The 18,537-nt window shown below is 39.7% G+C and overlaps 1 protein-coding gene across 2 annotated transcripts; it reads left to right on the forward strand.

Annotated features, from left to right (window-relative positions):
* The first annotated feature begins 2,469 nt into the window (after positions 1-2,469).
* LOC140478866 (phospholipid scramblase family member 5) lies at positions 2,470-17,504 on the forward strand. 2 transcript variants are annotated; one of them, XM_072572409.1, is made up of 8 exons: positions 2,470-2,575; positions 3,088-3,357; positions 5,118-5,192; positions 5,697-5,889; positions 7,912-8,023; positions 8,776-8,875; positions 14,763-14,821; positions 14,906-17,504. In XM_072572409.1, the coding sequence occupies exons 1-8, from the start codon at positions 2,551-2,553 to the stop codon at positions 14,930-14,932; spliced, it is 861 nt and encodes a 286-aa protein (XP_072428510.1). In that variant the 5' UTR covers positions 2,470-2,550; the 3' UTR covers positions 14,933-17,504. The 2 variants fall into 2 exon arrangements, with proteins under 2 accessions (XP_072428510.1, XP_072428509.1); XM_072572408.1 differs by having other exon boundaries at positions 16,965-17,504.
* Positions 17,505-18,537: the final 1,033 nt, after the last annotated feature.

Consider the following 18,537-nt stretch of genomic DNA (forward strand, 5'->3'; position numbering starts at 1 on the left):
TCTTCAATGTTTAGTACAAAACAATGTCTTTGAAGAGGCCAGGTATAATGTTGCTCATCATGAAATCAAGGGAACCTCATATTTTAGCATAGCCAGAATCTTTCCTGATTTTAAATTCTGTTGAGATAAAATTGTCTAGTTCTCAGTAGTTTGTTAAAAATTCATTTTCCCTTGACATTCAGGGTCACTTTAGTGTTGCTTAAATAAAATGAATTGTTTTCTGCCTTCTTGTTCAATATGAAATGTGTTCTGTGCAGGTTGTTTATTCAATTCGTACAGACTGAGAGGACTGGTTCTGGCCTGAATTATTAGATTTTTCATTTTTGTCCCAGGAGCAGCTAGATAAACCTTAGTCTGGATTAGTGGAAACTTTAGAACAACTCAACTGACTGGAGGATCCTTCCTTTACCTCTTGATCTAAAGTGCTTTTTTTAATTCTTGCATTCCACCTATTGTATTTTTCATTTATATGTCCTATGTTAATATTTCTATTGGATGCTTGGTGAATCTATGGGGAGTTTTAAATGGATGGGGTGAGTAGGTTTGAGACTGGATGGCAGATTTTAAAATTTGAAATTACCATGAACTGACCAATTTCCACCTTCAGCCTGAATGTGATCCACAGCCCCCCATCAGATAAGCAGGGCAGACAAATTCATCACAGCCCTTGATTTCTTTCCTGAAAATCTTTATCAACCAGAAACATTTTCACACTATCAAAGTTCAGCTAGTTGGCAAACGCTAAAAGGTTATCATGCACATATGGACTAGATTCCCAGGGAATTGCCACAATGGATCCATCCTGCAGCTGTCCAGCCTCCCTGATATGGGATCTGAGTTAGCGATTAACTTGCTGGAGACAAGGGCTACCTTCCAAAGATGTTGTTCGTGACATTTGTGTGCATCCAAATAATGATGTTCAGGAAAGATGAAGAAAAGTTTTCTGACTAGGATTGTTATCAATGTTATTTCACATTATTATACAGCAAATAGTCCTCATGATGACAATGTGATTCAGGTTTTTAGATTACATTACAGTATGGAAACAGGCCCTTCGGCCCAACAAGTCCACACCGACCCGCAACCCACCCATACCCCTACATTTACCCCTTACCTAACACTACGGGCAATTTAGCATGGCTAATTCACCTGCCCTGCACATCTTTGGACTGTGGGAGGAAACTGGAGCACCCGGAGGAAACCCACGCAGACACGGGGAGAACGTGCAAACTCCACACAGTCAGTCGCCTGAGGTGGGAATTGAACCCAGGTCTCTGGCGCTGTGAGGCAGCAGTGCTAACCACTGTGCCACTGTGTCGCATTTCTGGACAGGTATCTATCTTTATGTAGCAGACAGGGTTGTCAAAATGATACTGCTTTTACATGCCTACAAAATTAGTGCAGCAGCAAGAGTGGGATGTATAGGAGGAGGAACGTGATGTGGTGAGGCCACCAGTAGCACTGTGATTAGGCACTCAACTAAACTGAAGCAGTGTTTGCCACATGGGTCACAAATTCCAAACCTAGTGGTCTTCCAGGACAAGGGTCATCCTATAAACAACAATCCCTCCATTTCAGAGACATCTATTATTTGACATTAACTCTTGTCACATCATTTTTCACAAGATAGAAGGTGAATTGGCAGGTAACAGGCAAAGGTGGGCACGACAGGACAATGTAGTGGTGACATAAATGTGACAGTGCACAAACATGAAGATTATTGTAACGGAGCTAACACCCTTGTGCAACTTCAAATCCATTGCCTACACTTTTCTACTTCTCCAACACATGGTACAATCTCTGCTAGAAGCAAGCATTGGCCACCTGCACTGACTGCTCACATGCTTTTGGTCAACCTGAGAGGGTCCTGCTGTTCCACCTACACTCATGCAAGAGCAGACTCAGTTTCCCAGACAGGAGACAATATGTGGGGATTTGACTGAAGTGGAGCTGGGTACTGGGCAATGGCATAGAATGGAATCATTTTGAACAGGACCCCTAATTCTAGTTCTGTGTTTCTTTTCTTCATCATCCTTCTAACAGACCCCCTGCAGCCAAGCATTGGGGAGCACATTGTCGCAATAACAATGAAGCAGTAAATGCCAGGGCAATCCTGTTGAAAGTGACATTCTGAGCATGCAGTCAGTTGACCACTGAGAGTGACACTCTATATGCAATGCCAATTTTTCCATGTACACAGACACCAGGCAAAAGGCTCGAGACATAAAGGCAATCATGCTAGGAAATTTCTCATTAATTCTGCACGCGTAACTGAAAATGCTGATAGACTATCACATTTACTCTTGCTACTCCAGAATTGCCCTCTGTGCCAACAACTCCTGAGGGTCAGCATTGGTATCCGGCTGAATAGAGCTTGGAAAGTCCTTTACCTGCAGTAGGGTCTCTGTGCTGCTGGTCCTGACTCTATCACCTGATTTTGCCTATTTGTGATTCACAGTCACAAACCATCTCCCTGTCTGGGCGGCCCCAGTACATATTTGAGCTGAGGGAAATTGCGCATGAATGCTGTGACAGTGCAGCCCTAAAGTGATGACCAATTTTATGAATACTAAAGGTAAGCACAGAATACAGCTGATAGATTCTATCATTTAGGATTTCATAGAATCTTGTTGTCAATGTTTATTCTTAATTGCCCTATAACTAAATGTGCAAGCTTACTTTACCTCACAGACTTGTGAAATTGAACAGAACTTCTTGGGAATCTTTTCTCTGTCCCACAATTTATTCTAATATATTCAATGTTGTCTTTCTTTTCTAAAGGGCTTTGTTAACATTGCTGTTTGCCCTCCTGAAGAAGAGTTCGCCTTTTTGCTTGAGTGAGCCTTTTATTACAAAAACAATGAAAATCCAGTCTGTTGTGATGGTAACTCTGGTAATCTGATAGCGAGTTTGAGAGGTTTTCTTTAAACAAATGTGAAGAAGCAGGCAGAAACGGCTGCAGTAACCACACAACCTGCCCCTTTTGGATTTTTAGAAAGGAAAAACATATTGAAAATCTTTTAGGTAGACTAGAAAGAAAGAAAAATGAACAAACTGATGAACTATCGGATAATACTGTACTTTCAGATGCTACATGGCAACACTTTGACCCGAGCAGGATTAATTCAGAAAAATCAAGAGTATTGGATGAGAAAATTGTTGATGGAAATTTTGAGAACACAAATGAAGAGTGTTCCTTTCAGATGCAATTTAACGATTCCAAAACAGAAGAGTGTTTTCACACGTCTTCACTCCCGAAGGATGTAAAAGGATGTGGGACCATGCAGGAATTTCTTGGATTACAGCCACTCTTCAAACTCTATCAGCTTTGTATCACAGCAAAGGCTGAATACCAAGGCGCGTATAGAATTTTCTTAAATCAGTTACTTTGTGCAGCATGCATTTATAACATTAGTAACGTACAGTGTTTAAATAGTTTTAAACTATTGAGAAATATCAGATAGCTCTGGGTGCTCCGGTTTCCTCCCACAATCCAAAAATGTGCAGGTTAGGTGAATTGGCCATGCTAAATGGCCCGTAGCGTTAGGTGAAGGGGTAAATGTAGGGGAATGGGTCTGGGTGGGTTGCGTTTCAGTGGGTTGGTGTGGACTTGTTGGGCCGAAGGGCCTGTTTCCACACTGTAAGTAATCTAAAGTAAAGTAATCTAAAGCTCAATTGCAAATTGCATTCAGTTTTCTATATAGTAGTCTTCAAGATTATGAACAGTTTATACCTACCAAGCATCTTTAATGTAATGTGCAGAAAAGAAAGAAAACAAGTCAAGGTGTGATAGAAGAGTTAAGAAAAATTAGAGAAAGCATAGATTAAGAAGCAAAGCAAAAATTTTAGTCTTTTATTTAGCAGTGTTCGAAGGCAGATTTTTTTGAACAAGGGATTGGATGGCAATGGGATAACAAGGCTAGGAACATTCTGGCAGAGGAGACAGCCCAGACCTGCAGGATAAATCTGTACCTGGCAGTGGATAAAGATAGGGTGAGGCTCAGTATCTTCTCTCTGGGAGCAGAGGCAACTGGATCTTGGTAGACCTATCCAATCAGGGCTACTCAGCAACTAGGCTAAAAATCCAAGAGCCATATCATAGGAAAACCTGAGGTGCATTAGTTGGTGAGAAGCTACTTTTAGGGAGTGAGTTTAAATAGCTTAATACTAGAAAAAAGATCATTTTTCAAGAAGGAGTATTTACATAGATTTCAGTAAGGAAAACTATCAAATGGGAAGTAAAGTTAAATCAAGCCAAAGTTAAATAAAATAATAAGGGAAACCAAAGGAAAATTAAATTAACGTAGGCAAAATAAAGTTGTTACTAGTAAGACTTTAATCATATTTTTATATTTATACTTAGGGTACCAAGTAGTTTTTAGCATTACAGGATGACAGGTCAGCAGGGTCAAGTGGAATGTACATTCCATGGCATGTGTGAGGTCATGGACATACTATTTTCCATTGACAAACACATCTGTACAGTTTCACTGGCTTAAACACCTGGTCTTGGAACGTGAGCAGTGGCTGGAGTCTCAAACATGAATCCACGAGGCAAAGGACTGCGTGGATATCACATACAAGAAGATGGTCACCACAGGTTAGGAGCATGCCAGCAGAGAGGGAATGGGTGACCGCTACCCAGTCTAGGAGAACCAGGCAGGTTTTACAGGAATCTCCTCAGTCTCTCCTGCTTGCTGATTAGTACAACATTTTGGAAACTGGTGAGGGTACTGGTTTCTCCAGAAACAAGGCCATGGCACCACAGAAGCTTCATCTACAGATACAAGGTATACAATGGATTCCATAAGACGTAATCTTCTGGACCGGCTTACCATAAGGGGCCTTGTCAAATACTTTAGTAAGGTCTATGTATACAACATCTATTACCCTACCCTCATCCATGATCTTTGTCACTTCCTCAGAAAACTCAATCAAGTTTATGAGACAAGATCACCCCCACAAAATGCATATTGGGAATAAATACAAAAAGAGGTTGACTTACCTTCATTTACTATGTTTGATAATTTTTTAACTTAATTGTAATGTAGAAGCTCTGATGATATTTAGTCTGGAGCATTTGCTGATAAGGTATCATTGCTCCATTTCCATTTCAGGGCTTACCTGTGACCCTGGCAGGACATACATTATCACCTCTCAAAAAGGTGAACAACTGTACATGGCATCAGAAGGTAATGTTTTGGGTGAAACAACAATAGAATTGACAAAAAAATTACCGTGTAGAAATGAAAATGAGTTGTATGAATGAAGAGGAAATTGTAATAAATCTGACAGAATACACATTGAAAAATGTGCAAATATTTAAGGGAATTTAGGGTAGAATGTCAACAAGATTTGAGACCTTTCGTTTATAGCATTACAACAGTTCTTTGTGCTGGGAACTTTTCTGGAGATATACTTTTGGCTTCAGGTTATTCTTAAAGGTGAGTTTTAGTTCCTTTGGGATTGAAAGTTGTACACTCCAAAACACAATGGGAAACTGAAGCGCTATAGTTTATGCATACTACATTCTAAGAATCCTGAAGAGTTAACACTGAACCCAGGGAAAGCAGCTCCAGTAGGAAGTAGAGTCATAAGAAATTTTTCATTTGAAACCTGGAAAACAATGTTAACTGAATATTTGAAAGAACATTATATCCCTTAATGAACTTTCATCAGTTCTATATCTTCTTCAGATACTACTTGCCTGTGTTTGAACTTGTGTGGTGCAGCTCGGTCCTGTTGCATAAAGATCTATAACCTACAATCAGAGGAGGTACTGCACTTTGCCAGACCTTTCCGGGTAGATGCCTGCTGTTGTGGATGCTGCCTAATGGAGATAAATGTGTTCAATGCACAGAAAGAACAAATTGGTGCAATTAAGCAGAGGTAAATCTTATCCGGCTTTGCTCTCATTTATCTTAACCACTACAAGGACAATTATAGAATCATAGAGATGCGCAGTATGGAAGCAGATCCTTCGGTCAAACTCATCCATGCCGAACAGATATCCAAACCTAATCTAGTCCCATTTGCCAGCACTTGGCCCATATCCCTCTAAACCTTTCCTATACATATACCCCTCCAGATGCTTTTTAAATGCTGCAATTGCACCAGCCACCAACACTTCCTCTGGCAGCTCATTCCATATACGCACCACGGTCTGCATAAAAAAGTTGCCCCTTAGGTCCCTTTTATATCTTTCCCCTCTTGACCTAACCCTATGCCCTCTAGTTCTGGACTCCCCCATCCCAGGGAAAAGATCTTGTCTATTTACCCTATCCATGCCCCTCATGATTTTATAAATCTCTATAAGGTCACACTTCAGCCTCCGACGCTCCAGCCTATTCAGACTCTCCCCATAGCCCAAATCCTCCAACCCCAGTAACATCCTTGTAAATCTTTTCTGAACCCTTTCAAGATTCACAACATCCTTCTGATAGGAGGGAGCCCAGAATTGCACGCATTATTGTATTTCTAATTGTATGTCTAATTGTTTTAGCTCAATTAAGTTGCAGCATCATGGATTCAAATGCTTTTATCATTTTCCTGGAGTGAAATATTAAGCTATTGGCTTCTCTCCCTGTTACAAACTCCATTCCCTAGCCACCAGCACCATCTCTGTCCTTGTGAGGTTGAACCAGACACTTTCACAATATTTGATGCCAAGGCAAACTTCCAAACATATATTCATGCTATCACAAAGACAACATAGTTCCACTTCATAACTCTATTGAAATCTACCCATGTCTTAATCATCTGGTGCTGAAACCCTCAGTTGTGCTTTTGTTAGCTTTAGATTTGAGTGTTCCACTGCACTCCCAAGAGGCCTCCAACTTGCTACGCTTTGTAAACCTGAGTTCATTCAAGACGCTATTCACCATATCCTAATTTGCACTATGTCCTGTTCACTCATCACCTTTTTGCTTACTGATCTTCTTTGACTTCTTGTTAAGCAATGGCCTCATCTTTAAATTCCTCATCCATACTTTCAAATCCCTCCATGGCCTTGCTCTCCAGCAGCTCTGTATCTCCTTCAAACCTACAATCCTCCGAAATATCTTCCGATTCTGGCCTTGAGAGTTTCCCAAATTTAATCTCTTCACAGGTGGCAACCATGCCTCCAGCTCCCGCAACCCTAAGTTCTGAAAGTCCTATATTAAATTACTCCACCTCTTTATATTTCTGACAAAAATTCTATTTAATAATACTCCTGAATGGTTTTACATTGTTAAAGGTGCTATAGAAACACAAATTATTGCTGTTATTGCACAAAAGCAGAGAAACAGTTTAACAAATTAATTTCCCCTATTGATTTACTGCATCCACCTCATCATACAAAACATAATTAAGTCAGAACTTTCTAATCTGCATTTTTGCTGTAAAATTAATTGGCTGACAGCGTGAAAAGCATAATGCTGTGGATACTAGATAAGTGAAATAAAAATAGACAATTCTGGAAAATCTCAGCTAGTCTGGCAACATCTATGCAGACAGAAGCAGAGTTGACATTTCTTGTCTGGTATGACTTCTTCAGAACAGGGATAGTTTAATACAGTTAATAGCTAAATGGTATCACATTTTATTAGGACATGACTAAGTGCTGCAGAAATTGTATAGTTTTCCCATCATGCATGCACGTACACAAGCAAATCAGGATGAAAATACTTCTCTGCAGCAACATTAAGGAGGCTGTGTAAAATGAGTTAGCAATTAATCCATCGTGCAGGAATTTAGATCTATTGTAGAAGGATACCTATTTATAAACTGTAGCATTCGGGGGAAGGTGAAAAGATAAACAACTGTTGAAACAGTTTCACTTTGCATCCATCCAGGTTATATTAGTCTACAGAATGCCGAACAAGTACTGAGCCCTAAAGTGAATATGTTCCTTTGTGTCCCTGGCTTCAGATGGAGCATGTTCACACCATTGTTGGAAATCTGTGATACGAATGGACATGGGATTATGAAAATTCATGGCTCCTGTTGTCCTTGCCGCTGTTATTCAGACCAGGAATTTAAGGTACGAATACTCAACATAATTAGAATGACACCGAGTCAGCCAAAGGTATTTTTCTGAATATACTCATACCTTCCCTATTACAGACTAAGTCTCATAAGACCAAAAGTAGGGATGCTTGCTGATGATTACAGTATTCAGATCTATTTGCAGTTAACATTGTCTGCTTGCATCATGGGTGGACAACATTCAGATTTGGGCTGATGAGTGACATGAATTATAATTGCCATTGAATCACCATGGCTGAAAATGTGTTGCTGGAAAAGCACAGCAGGTCAGGCAGCATCCAAGGAGCAGGAGAATTGACGTTTCGGGCATGAGTCCTTCTCCCCATGAACATCTCCATCAAATGAATGTCTAGAAGTCTCATGCTGAACCAGATATTAAACTGTAAAGTAAGATAGAAATATGATTAGTCCATCACAGATCATCAATCCAAAAATAATAAATTGTTGGAATTTGAGACATTTAAAATAGCAGCAGAGTTTATTTCCTTCATGTTTTCTCCAATTTTGGGGGAATTTTGTCACTCATTTATAAGAAAGTTTCATTTCTAATAGATTTATTTGTTTGTTAGCAGTTAAAATTACTTATAACTATCAAATTTTAAAATGGTCATGGTTTGTATTGGTTCACAAGATACTGCTAAACAATGTGAAGATGTGCTGCAATTTTATGACAATATGACAGACTCTTTGGTATCAATTATAGTCTTACCATTCCCATCTGTAAATAACGTGTCCATAACATTACAGATTACATCCAAGATTGGGAACCATTTGGGATCAATCTGGAAACGGTGGCAAGGATACAATTCAGAATACAATATGGACCATGAATACTTTGGAGTAGACTGTAAGAACATTTAATAAGGAATAGTTAACAGAAGTTTAAACATTTATTGATTTCAGTTTTTATCACATGACACCTTCTGATCTGATGCTTTGCCTTGTGTTTACACAAGAATGCAATGAAATTGCATCAACGTTTTCTTTAGTGGCAATACTTTGATTATAATCAAGTGCAAAATCAACACTAAGGCAATGATGCAAAAGATATTGCACAAATTCCATTACAATCAGAATGATGGTGCTTCCATAGGTAGTGGAACACTTGATGGGCAATACGGCCCTTAATAATTAAAGAATAATGACATTCATATTTTAGGTAAGGAATATTGTGTTTTTGTGTAAGTGCTTTTGAGCGAAAGGATTCAAATCAAACCTTAATACAAAAGCAAAATATTGCAGTTGCTGGAAATCTGAAATTAAATCAGCAAATGCTGGTAATACTCAAGTATGGCAGTATCTGGAGATAGAGAACAGTTTTACTGGGGTAATGTATTTTTTTTGGCTGTGCAAGTTGTGTTGAGTTTTTTGGAGGCATTTTCACTGTGAATCTAGAGAGATTTCTCACAGTATCTTATCAAACGTGTCTTATTAACTACCTACCCCACCTCAATATCATCTGCCATGTCTGATTCTATCCCCAATTTACGGCACATCATTCCTGGAGCAGCTCACCATTCACTAAGTATCTGCTGAAAGATTTGGCACCTGCACCATATTTAAAAGGTTGCTGTGCACCCAGACAAGCACTCGCATTCCAAAACTACTCAGTCAAGGACATCACCTGAACATATTGGAGACAGTGAAGATTGTGCCATGATTCTCTGGCGTGTTCTGGAGGCCCCAGTGAAGGGAGTGGAGCAAAACAGGGGCATCCTCTTCTTGGAGGAATGACAGAAGACATCATGTCATCCAACTCTGGCAGCCTGGTCTGAGGTTGGCATGTAGGTCATTGCCATCTCTATAGTGCAGAGGAATGACCAGCAGTGATGTGAGTTGACAGGATAAGTACCACATGCCTCTCTGCTACCTCACTCTCACTCTTATCTCTGCTATTAACCTACCTCCCACCAAGGATCACACTGTATCACTCTCAATATTGCCCACAATATCCTCTCTCACTGGGTCTTGTTCCCCTCCAACCTTTCACACCATTACCTCCAAAGGTCTCTGCACTGCCTATTCTCTTGTCCAGAACACCACACTACATTTTGACCAGCTACACCTGCCACTTTCACCTCTCTCCATCACTTCCTTGTTCTCATTCCAGGAGAAGATAGCTCACATTAAGACAGAAAGGGACCAGATGGATGGAAGGGTGCCTAACATTTGACTCTTCATCCCCTATGAATTCTGGCTCTGAAAAGACCAGGAAAGCTCCTGTGGAGATGCTGAGGTATCCATGTTCCTCCAACTGAGTAAGCATGGAGGTGGCTCTAGAGATTAGATTAGACTAGATTAGATTCCCTACAGTGTGGAAATATGTAATAACATCTCTGAACAGGTTGAAGAAATTATATTACTCTTCATTCCACTGCAAGCCTCACATTAATCCTACTGTCTCATTGCACACCAACTGTAATAATTGTCAGTGGCAGTTCTGTCTCTCTTTCGGCTTCAGCTCCTTCTGGGATGCCCCCGCCCCCACCAACCTCTGCAGAGAAATGGATGATTCCCCCATAAACCATATCCTTGACCTCCAGAGAAAGGAATATGGAGGCCTCAGGGGAAGCATCAGCAAGGTTGGCCCTTCCACTTTCCACCAGCTCAGATATTGATACTGTTGTGGAAATGTTAGTGTTAGAAAATTTGAGGACACAATCAGGTGAGGACCTCATTGTGACACTCCATAGTTGGTTGAGGAAGAAATGCTTCAGTGCACTAGTTCTTGACCAGAGACCAAGCACCTGCTCAGTTCCAGGCAGGACAGCATTCTGTGGTGTCAGCAATCGGGAGCTTTGACACAATGCACAGGGAGGCACAGGAGCAGCAGACAGGTAAGTGTGTCTTAGAGTCATAGAGTCATAGAGATGTACAGCACAGAAACAGACCATTCGGTCCAACTCATCCACGCTGACCAGATATCCCAACCCAATCTCGTCCCACCCTTCATTGCCCAGAAGCTGCAGGAGTACAGTGAGTCATGTAATCATCTGGCTGCCTCCATGGACAGATTAGCAGCTGTAATGGAGAGCCAGATACCAGCACCACCAGTCTGCTAAAGAGATGTACACATCTGCACCCCATCGCATGAAACGTTGCTACTCCCCAACAAACCTCTTTTCCTCTTAGTTTCTATAGACAGACCTAACAGACTGACCATGGCCCATCCACTTGAGGTGGTTGCTTTAACTAGCATGGATGCAAAGGGCAGAGGGGATTTTTTTTCCTGTGCTGTAGATCTCCATGACCTAATCAGACAGGTCCTGATGAGACATCTCCCCAATCATAGCCCCAGATTGGCCACTATAGAGTCACAGGACTATTTGTGCCTGGTTGTGTGACTGTGCTGGTTGGCACAACAAGGCAAAGCAAGGCAGGAATGGTGGTTGGTACTAGTGAGCTTGCATTGAGAGCAGGTGAGCAGCCCTGAGATGTAAGTGCCTGTCCATGCACGAGTTGTCCTTGGAGCAGCCTTTCAAAGCTAGTTGCTAATACATCCTTCAAGGTAAGTCTGTCCTTCCTGAGCAGCCTGCAATTGGATCCAAGAGATGCCATGACAGTTAGGAGAGGTTGACAAATGTTGAATGCCAATGTTAGTGGACAAGGGATGTGGCTGGTGGCTGTGAGTCATGCCCTGAGATGGTATTTGGTACTGAGCAACAGAGAGGCTCTCTGTAGCCAGTAGCAAACTAAAGTCATCAGATTCCTGCTCTGGCTTCCATGTTGTAGGTTCTTGACATGTAGCTTGTTCAGTGATTGTGGTATGATAGGAAGCTGAATATAGATGAATTATGTTGCGGCATTAGTAAATATTTGAGAAGTTATAAAACCTCTTATTTGGTAGCTCGCAGCTGTTTAGTGAGAAACTCATTTGCCAAAATGCTCCCGCTGTCAAAATAGGCTCTGCTGATGATTCTGCCCAATCCTGGCATAAATCTCACTATAGCTCACATCAATCAGACCCTTACAAAATTCAACCCAACCTTTCAAACTGATGACCCTTCGTTTTCAGTTATAATCCCAATATAAAGTTTGCTAACTCCTTATACAAAGATCAACTTACTTCTTTAGTGTTCCCAATGCAGAAGTTCCCTTTTAAGGAATATATATTGAAACAAGCAGACTCCACAACATACAATTTCCCATCTATCTATTTGGTTAGGTAGAAAATAGTGACCAGTGGGTACTTTATTTTCTTGTTTGTTTTCTGGCATGCAAACCTTCCTGCTGGAACTTTAATGCCTAACATACCAAATCATGTCATTCCAGTAAATTCGAAAGATATTGAGATTGATACAGAAGAAATCTTCTGTGTTCAGTAAGTTATGTCTGCTAAAGGCAAAACAAGCAAGCAGAGTAAAAGTATAGTTTCATATCCTGGTTGAAAGACCTTGATTGCTTCACAACATTGATCGGTGGACTGAGATAATATTTATATATTTCTAATTTATATTTCACAAAATGGCAATACCTTACAGAATGAATATTTCCTAAGCAAACATAAGGAGAGCTGTTTTATATTGAATGTTCGGGTATGTTGAGTACTTTCATACTCCCATAGTGAACTGAGCACAGGTATGTATGGATGAGCAGATTTACTAGAACGTTACCAGGGAGGAAGAACTGCAACTATTTGAAGAGGTTAAAGAAGCTGGGATTATCTCTTTACAGCAGTAAAGTTTAAAGGATGTTTTAGTAGAATTTTGAAAGGTTTGGATGAAATAAATAAGGAAAACCAGTTTTCAGTGGTAGGCAGGCTTGTAGCTACAGGAGATGTAGATTTGAAATTATTGCAGATAAACAGGAGAGGAAATTTCTATCATTTTTATATACAATTGTGTTTGATGTACTGGAATGCACTGCTTGAGTTGGTAGCAGAAACAGATATAATAGGAACATGCAAAAGAGAATTGTATAAATAGATAAATTACAGATTATGGGGAATGAACACAGAATAAAACTACTTGGAACAGCTCCTTCAGAGTTGCAGGCAAAATTGGGTGAATGGTCTCCTCATATCCTATATGACTTAACGATTTGGAAATACCTGCATCCATTATACCATACCAATTTACAATCCTTTTCCACCATGGAATTTTCAATGTTGACCTGTAAAATGACACATAAATAAATGTTGAGATTAAGAAATTTGCAGAACTGAAATACTGAAAAAATAGTTTTAATGCAGATAAGTTGATTACATTTGGGAAGAAAATAAGGCAGTGCATAATATTTCAGGAAGTCCGACTGGAAAGGAATATTGTTTGTTGTTGAACACCAAAATAGAGCCACTACTCAAGGAGTACATAGTCTACTTCTACCCTGGGACAGACAGTTCTGCAGGTGCTTTGGAATGCTTTTTGTTTCTTTTTATTTCTGAAGATGTTATCACACGCAACTGAATGACTTTCCCAGCACCAAATCCCTGTGTCATTTTTTCTTTTCTGTTTTTAACTATCAATTGCTGAATGCTTTATTGATAATTTCTAACTGACCTTTCAAGGATGCTTTTTTTCCCCCATACATGGGATGCTTTATAAGGGGCTCAAGTGACGCTTTCTAGCTGGGCAGGCCATTGCCTGTTTCCAAGGGAACTCATAGTCATCAAATTTCACCTGGAGATTAATTAATAATTCTCCATGGAGCTTCTGGGAGTTATTGCAAAGTAATAGATTACTCTGAAAACAAGGAACAAACTAGGATAAAGCAGTTGATCTGGGAGCACAAACATAAAAATCACTGAGTAAGGATGTGGTTTAAGAAGGACATTAAAAATAAATCAAACATAGTTGCTATAGATATAGAATGGAAAAGTAGGAAGTTAGGCAAAAATTGTACTAAACCTTGGATTACATTCAGAATACTGTGTGCAGATCTGGCCATTATTTCATAAAAATAATGTAAAGGCATCAAAAAAAGTGAAATAATAAAATTCCAAGAAGGCTAGCACAACTGTCAGCATATACATAGCCGGAAATGATGAATAAACTGAGTTACTTAATCAAAAGACAAGGCTGATGAAAACTTAGAGATCTTTGCAATGCTGAAAGGTCTATTAGAGGCGATCAACATTTACTGATTAAGAAATAAAATTATGAATTCAGAAGTAGCATCTGCACTCAGAGTGACGATGATATGGAATAAAAACAAAAAGCTGGAGAGACTCAGCAGGTCTGGCAGCATCTCTGGAGAGAGAAACTCTTATTTTTAGAGGAGTCGTATTCTATTCAAAACTCTACTTCTCTTTCCTCAGACATTGCCAGACCTGTTGAGTTTCTTCATGTTGCATTTTATTTCAGATCTCCAGTATTCACAATGCTTTGTTTTTATTCATTGAGAATGTGGATCTTGTTTCCACAAGTTGTTGAAGTGAATAGTACAGATACACTTAAGGGAAGCTAAATACTTAAATAAATAAAACAAAGAACTGCCCGTGCTGGAGATCTGAATCAAAAACAGAGATTGCTAGTGAAACTCGGCAGGTCTGGCAACATCTGCAGGAGAAAATCAGAATTAATGTTTCAAGTCCAGTGACTCTTCATTGGAACTAAGTTAAATACATAAATGACTAAAAAAGGAATAAAAGGTTATTTTGACAGTTAGATAAGAAAGGGAGGTTCAGGTAAAGCAAAAAGACTCATTTGATCTGTATGTTATGTTTTATGCTCTTGTTAAGATATTTGATTGAAAACTGATCCTGGTGCATTTACTTACATGTTTTTCAATAATAGTTCCAGTCAACATGAATCCGAACGCAAAAGTGCTTTTGCTGGCTGCTGCCTTCTTACTTGTAAGTTGCAATTATGATCAAACTTTATATCAGTGTTAAAATTTTACTTAGTTTTACAATCCTATGTTTGTATTTTCTTTACAGAACTACATGTTCTTTGAAATGAGCTGAACTTCAAGATTCCTTTCATCCCCATCATAAGCAAGGTTGTTTGATAAAAAAAACAGTTTAAGTGTTGAAGTGCAAAGTAATGAAAATAAATTACACTTCAGTTCATGTAAATATACCTGTTTGGCTTGAAACAATTGTAAACATTTTTGTATTTCTTTGATCAAGAGATGCCTTAACTACCTGTATATGAAACATCAATTATAAAGCATATTATTATTGTTCAAAGAAAATACATTGAGCCAGGGAATGACCATCTCCAACAAGAGAGAATCTAACTATTTCTTTTTGGACATATAATTGCATTGCCATTGCTGAATTCCCCACTATCAACAATTTGCGAGAAAGCTAACTGCACCAGCCATATCAATACTGCAGCTACAAGAGTAAGTCTGAGATGGGAATTGTGCAATGAATAACTCACCTCCTGACTCCCTAAAGTCTGTCCATCTCTGGCAAGATACAAGTCAGAAGTATGGCAGAGTACTTCTCACTTTCCAGGATGAGTGCTGATTCAGGAACACTCAAGAAACTCCAGGACAGAGCAGTCTGCTTGAATGGCACTCAATCCAGCACCTTAAACATTCAAGCTCAATTTTCATCAAGGTAGATAATGTCTGAATGGCAAAAATGCTGGAAGAAATCAGGAATTCCAAGTCCTGCCCCCAAACTTGGTATTTCTAATTTCCACTGGAGGTGTGATTGGGGATTTGCCATTGTTTATCCATGCCTCATTCCTAGAGCCATCCAGTCATTAAATTTACCAGCTGTGTCACTAAAGTCAGATTTTGGAATGCTGAGTGTCTAGATTTAAGTAATAATAGATCTAGATTTTGTTGTGCATGGTCATTTTTGCATACTCAATGAGTCAGCACAAGTGAAGAAAAGAATGATGGGTGGAAGTAGGCATTAAGTTAGCATTGTGGACTGGGGGCATGGAGATGGATAGGGGAGATATGGTGGACTCAGAAGGATGGATAGAGGGCATTAGATTGTATGGGTTGGTATTTATAGGGTATGAGTAGTGTATGTGGGGTTGAGGGATATATTGGGAGTCCGAGACGTGAGGGCTGGAGAATATTTTAAATGTCTCCCCTGTAGAGAGCTAAGGTACTCCTTTGGATCCAAAACTGGGATACTTCCAGTGAAGGGAAGGTATTTTGAATAAAAAGGACTTAAACTCATTGAGACTGCTGTAGCTGTCAAGGAACTGTCCAATAATAGCACGTTTAAAAAATGTGATGGCTGTTTAGAGTACTTGTTTAAATAAGACATAGCGGTTATGCTGCATTACTAATTTCCCAAACTAACATGTTTACAATGAGGCACCAATCAAGTAAGGATTTTGATGGACAGCTCCGACTGCTTGTTGACTGGAAATATTTGTTTATATAAGGAACTAACCTTTAATGGATTAAGCTCTTAGTGAAATGCTTGCTTTTACAATGGATCAGTTTAAGGAATTTCAGAGTATTGAATATTTTTGTTGTTTTGATTAGAGTGACTTTTTTCCCAATAGTGACATTATCAGTAGAACTTTCAGTGTGGTTTTCTCATCGTGAACGCCACATAGGTTAGCAAAGAGATGGAAGTAAGAGTACGATTTGCTGTGAGTAGGAGGTACGATTTGAAATAGTGGCTTTAAAGGTGCCATGAGGATAATTGGAGACATGGGGTTGGGGTGGGGAGAGGGGTGATGCAATATGAGGGTTGGTAGATGGGTATAGGGTGGTACAGGTGTTACAAAGGGCCATGGGGATGGGTAAATGGGCAAAGGGTGACACAGGAAAATGAGGAGGATAGGGAGATTGGGTTTGGGGCTTCAGTGGGCAATGGAAGTATGTGTTCGGGTGAGGGATGTTTTATGTCTTCATCTTTATTTTTTAAGCATTGACCTTGAGGCAGGCTTTCTATGCAATCTGCAGGATGTCTGGCCTGACTCCTAGTACAGCCTGCAACCCACACCCAGGACTTCTTTCACCTCTATATGTCCAACCTATGAATAAAATTGGGACTTTTCTCTCCATCACTGCAGTGGCAGCTGTGTATCATATACAAGGTGCAATGCAGGAACTTGCAAAGGCTCCTTTGATCAACTTCTCGCCTGTGACCTCTTATCACCTGGAGTGGCATGGACAGCCAATACATAGGAACACTGCCACCAGCAAGTTCTTCTCCAAGCCACCCGCCATTCTGATTTCGACTATATCATCATTCCTGGGTGAAATTCCTGGATCTTCATTCCAAAACAAATTTTGGTGTATCCACACCTCAAGGATTACAGCAATTCAAGAAGCCAGCTCACTTCCACCTACTCCAGGGCAGTCAGGAGTGAGCAATAATTGCTGGCCTTATGAGCAACTGTCACATTCCATAAAGGAATAAAAATCATTTATGTTTGAAAGGGCCAGTTCAGATAAATCAGCTAAGTTAAAGGAAGATATTAAAAAAAAACAAAGATTTTGCAAGGTTTTGGAGAGAAATGGGGCATGGAATTACAGGGAATCTAGGAATTATATTTAAATTCTCTATCCTGAGGCCACTTTTGCTCAATGTGAACAACAATAATTTGAATAAAGTGTCACAAGTGTGTAACATATAATGTGAAGAAAGCCAATCAGTTTTTCAAATGGACAAAGAAACCTAGAAAATTGGATCCCAGCAGTCACATGACTACACTTGCAGGTTCAACTGATATTGGGACTAGACTGTATTTATCTCAGGAAAAAAATCACAAGACACTTTTTGAAATTCAATTAAACCTTTTAAAGTTAAACAGAAACTCCTCAACAATAGTTTCAATGGACATGTGAATAGCTCTTCCTATCTCACCATAACTTGACAATGACAGCCATCTAAGTAGACATCCAGTCATGCATAGTGATGGACAATTAAACTACTCAATAGAGGAGAATGCCCCAACCTTAATAATGGGTGATCCCAGCATATCAGTGGAAAAAAAAGGCTAAAACATTTGCAACAATCTTCAGCCAGATGTGCTGAGTGGACAATCCATTTCAGCATCCTCCAGAGGTCCTTAGTATCACACATGCCTGTCTTCAGCCAAATCCATTCACTTCACGTGCTATCAAGAAATGGCAGGAGACACTGGATACTACAAAGACTGTGGGCCCTGACAACATTCCACAATAATACTGAAGACTTGTTCTCCAGATCTCGGTGTCCCCCTAATCAAACTTAAAATTTAACAACCTCTTGATGGAGCAGCACTCTGAATGCTAGTGCTCTCAAATAAGGCTGTTGGACTATAATGTGGTGTTGTGTGATTTTTAACTTTGTACATCCCAGTCCAACACCAGCAGTTCCAAATCATGCCCAATGCAATACAACATTGGCATCTTTTCAACAATGTGGAAAATGTCCCATGTATGTCCTGTTTACGAAAAACAGAAAAAATCCAACTCAGCCAATTACCACTTTTAATTACACAATTAATCTACTCTTGATCATCAGTAAAACATTGTAAGAGGTCATTAACTGTGCTATCAAGCAGCACTCACTTAGCAACAGCAATAACTATTGAACAGCACTTGCTCACTTTGCTAAATTTAGGTTCTGGCAGCACCACCTCATCGCAGACTTGATTA

Source organism: Chiloscyllium punctatum, chromosome 6 (genome assembly GCF_047496795.1).
Source record: "Chiloscyllium punctatum isolate Juve2018m chromosome 6, sChiPun1.3, whole genome shotgun sequence".
NCBI lineage: Eukaryota > Metazoa > Chordata > Chondrichthyes > Orectolobiformes > Hemiscylliidae > Chiloscyllium > Chiloscyllium punctatum.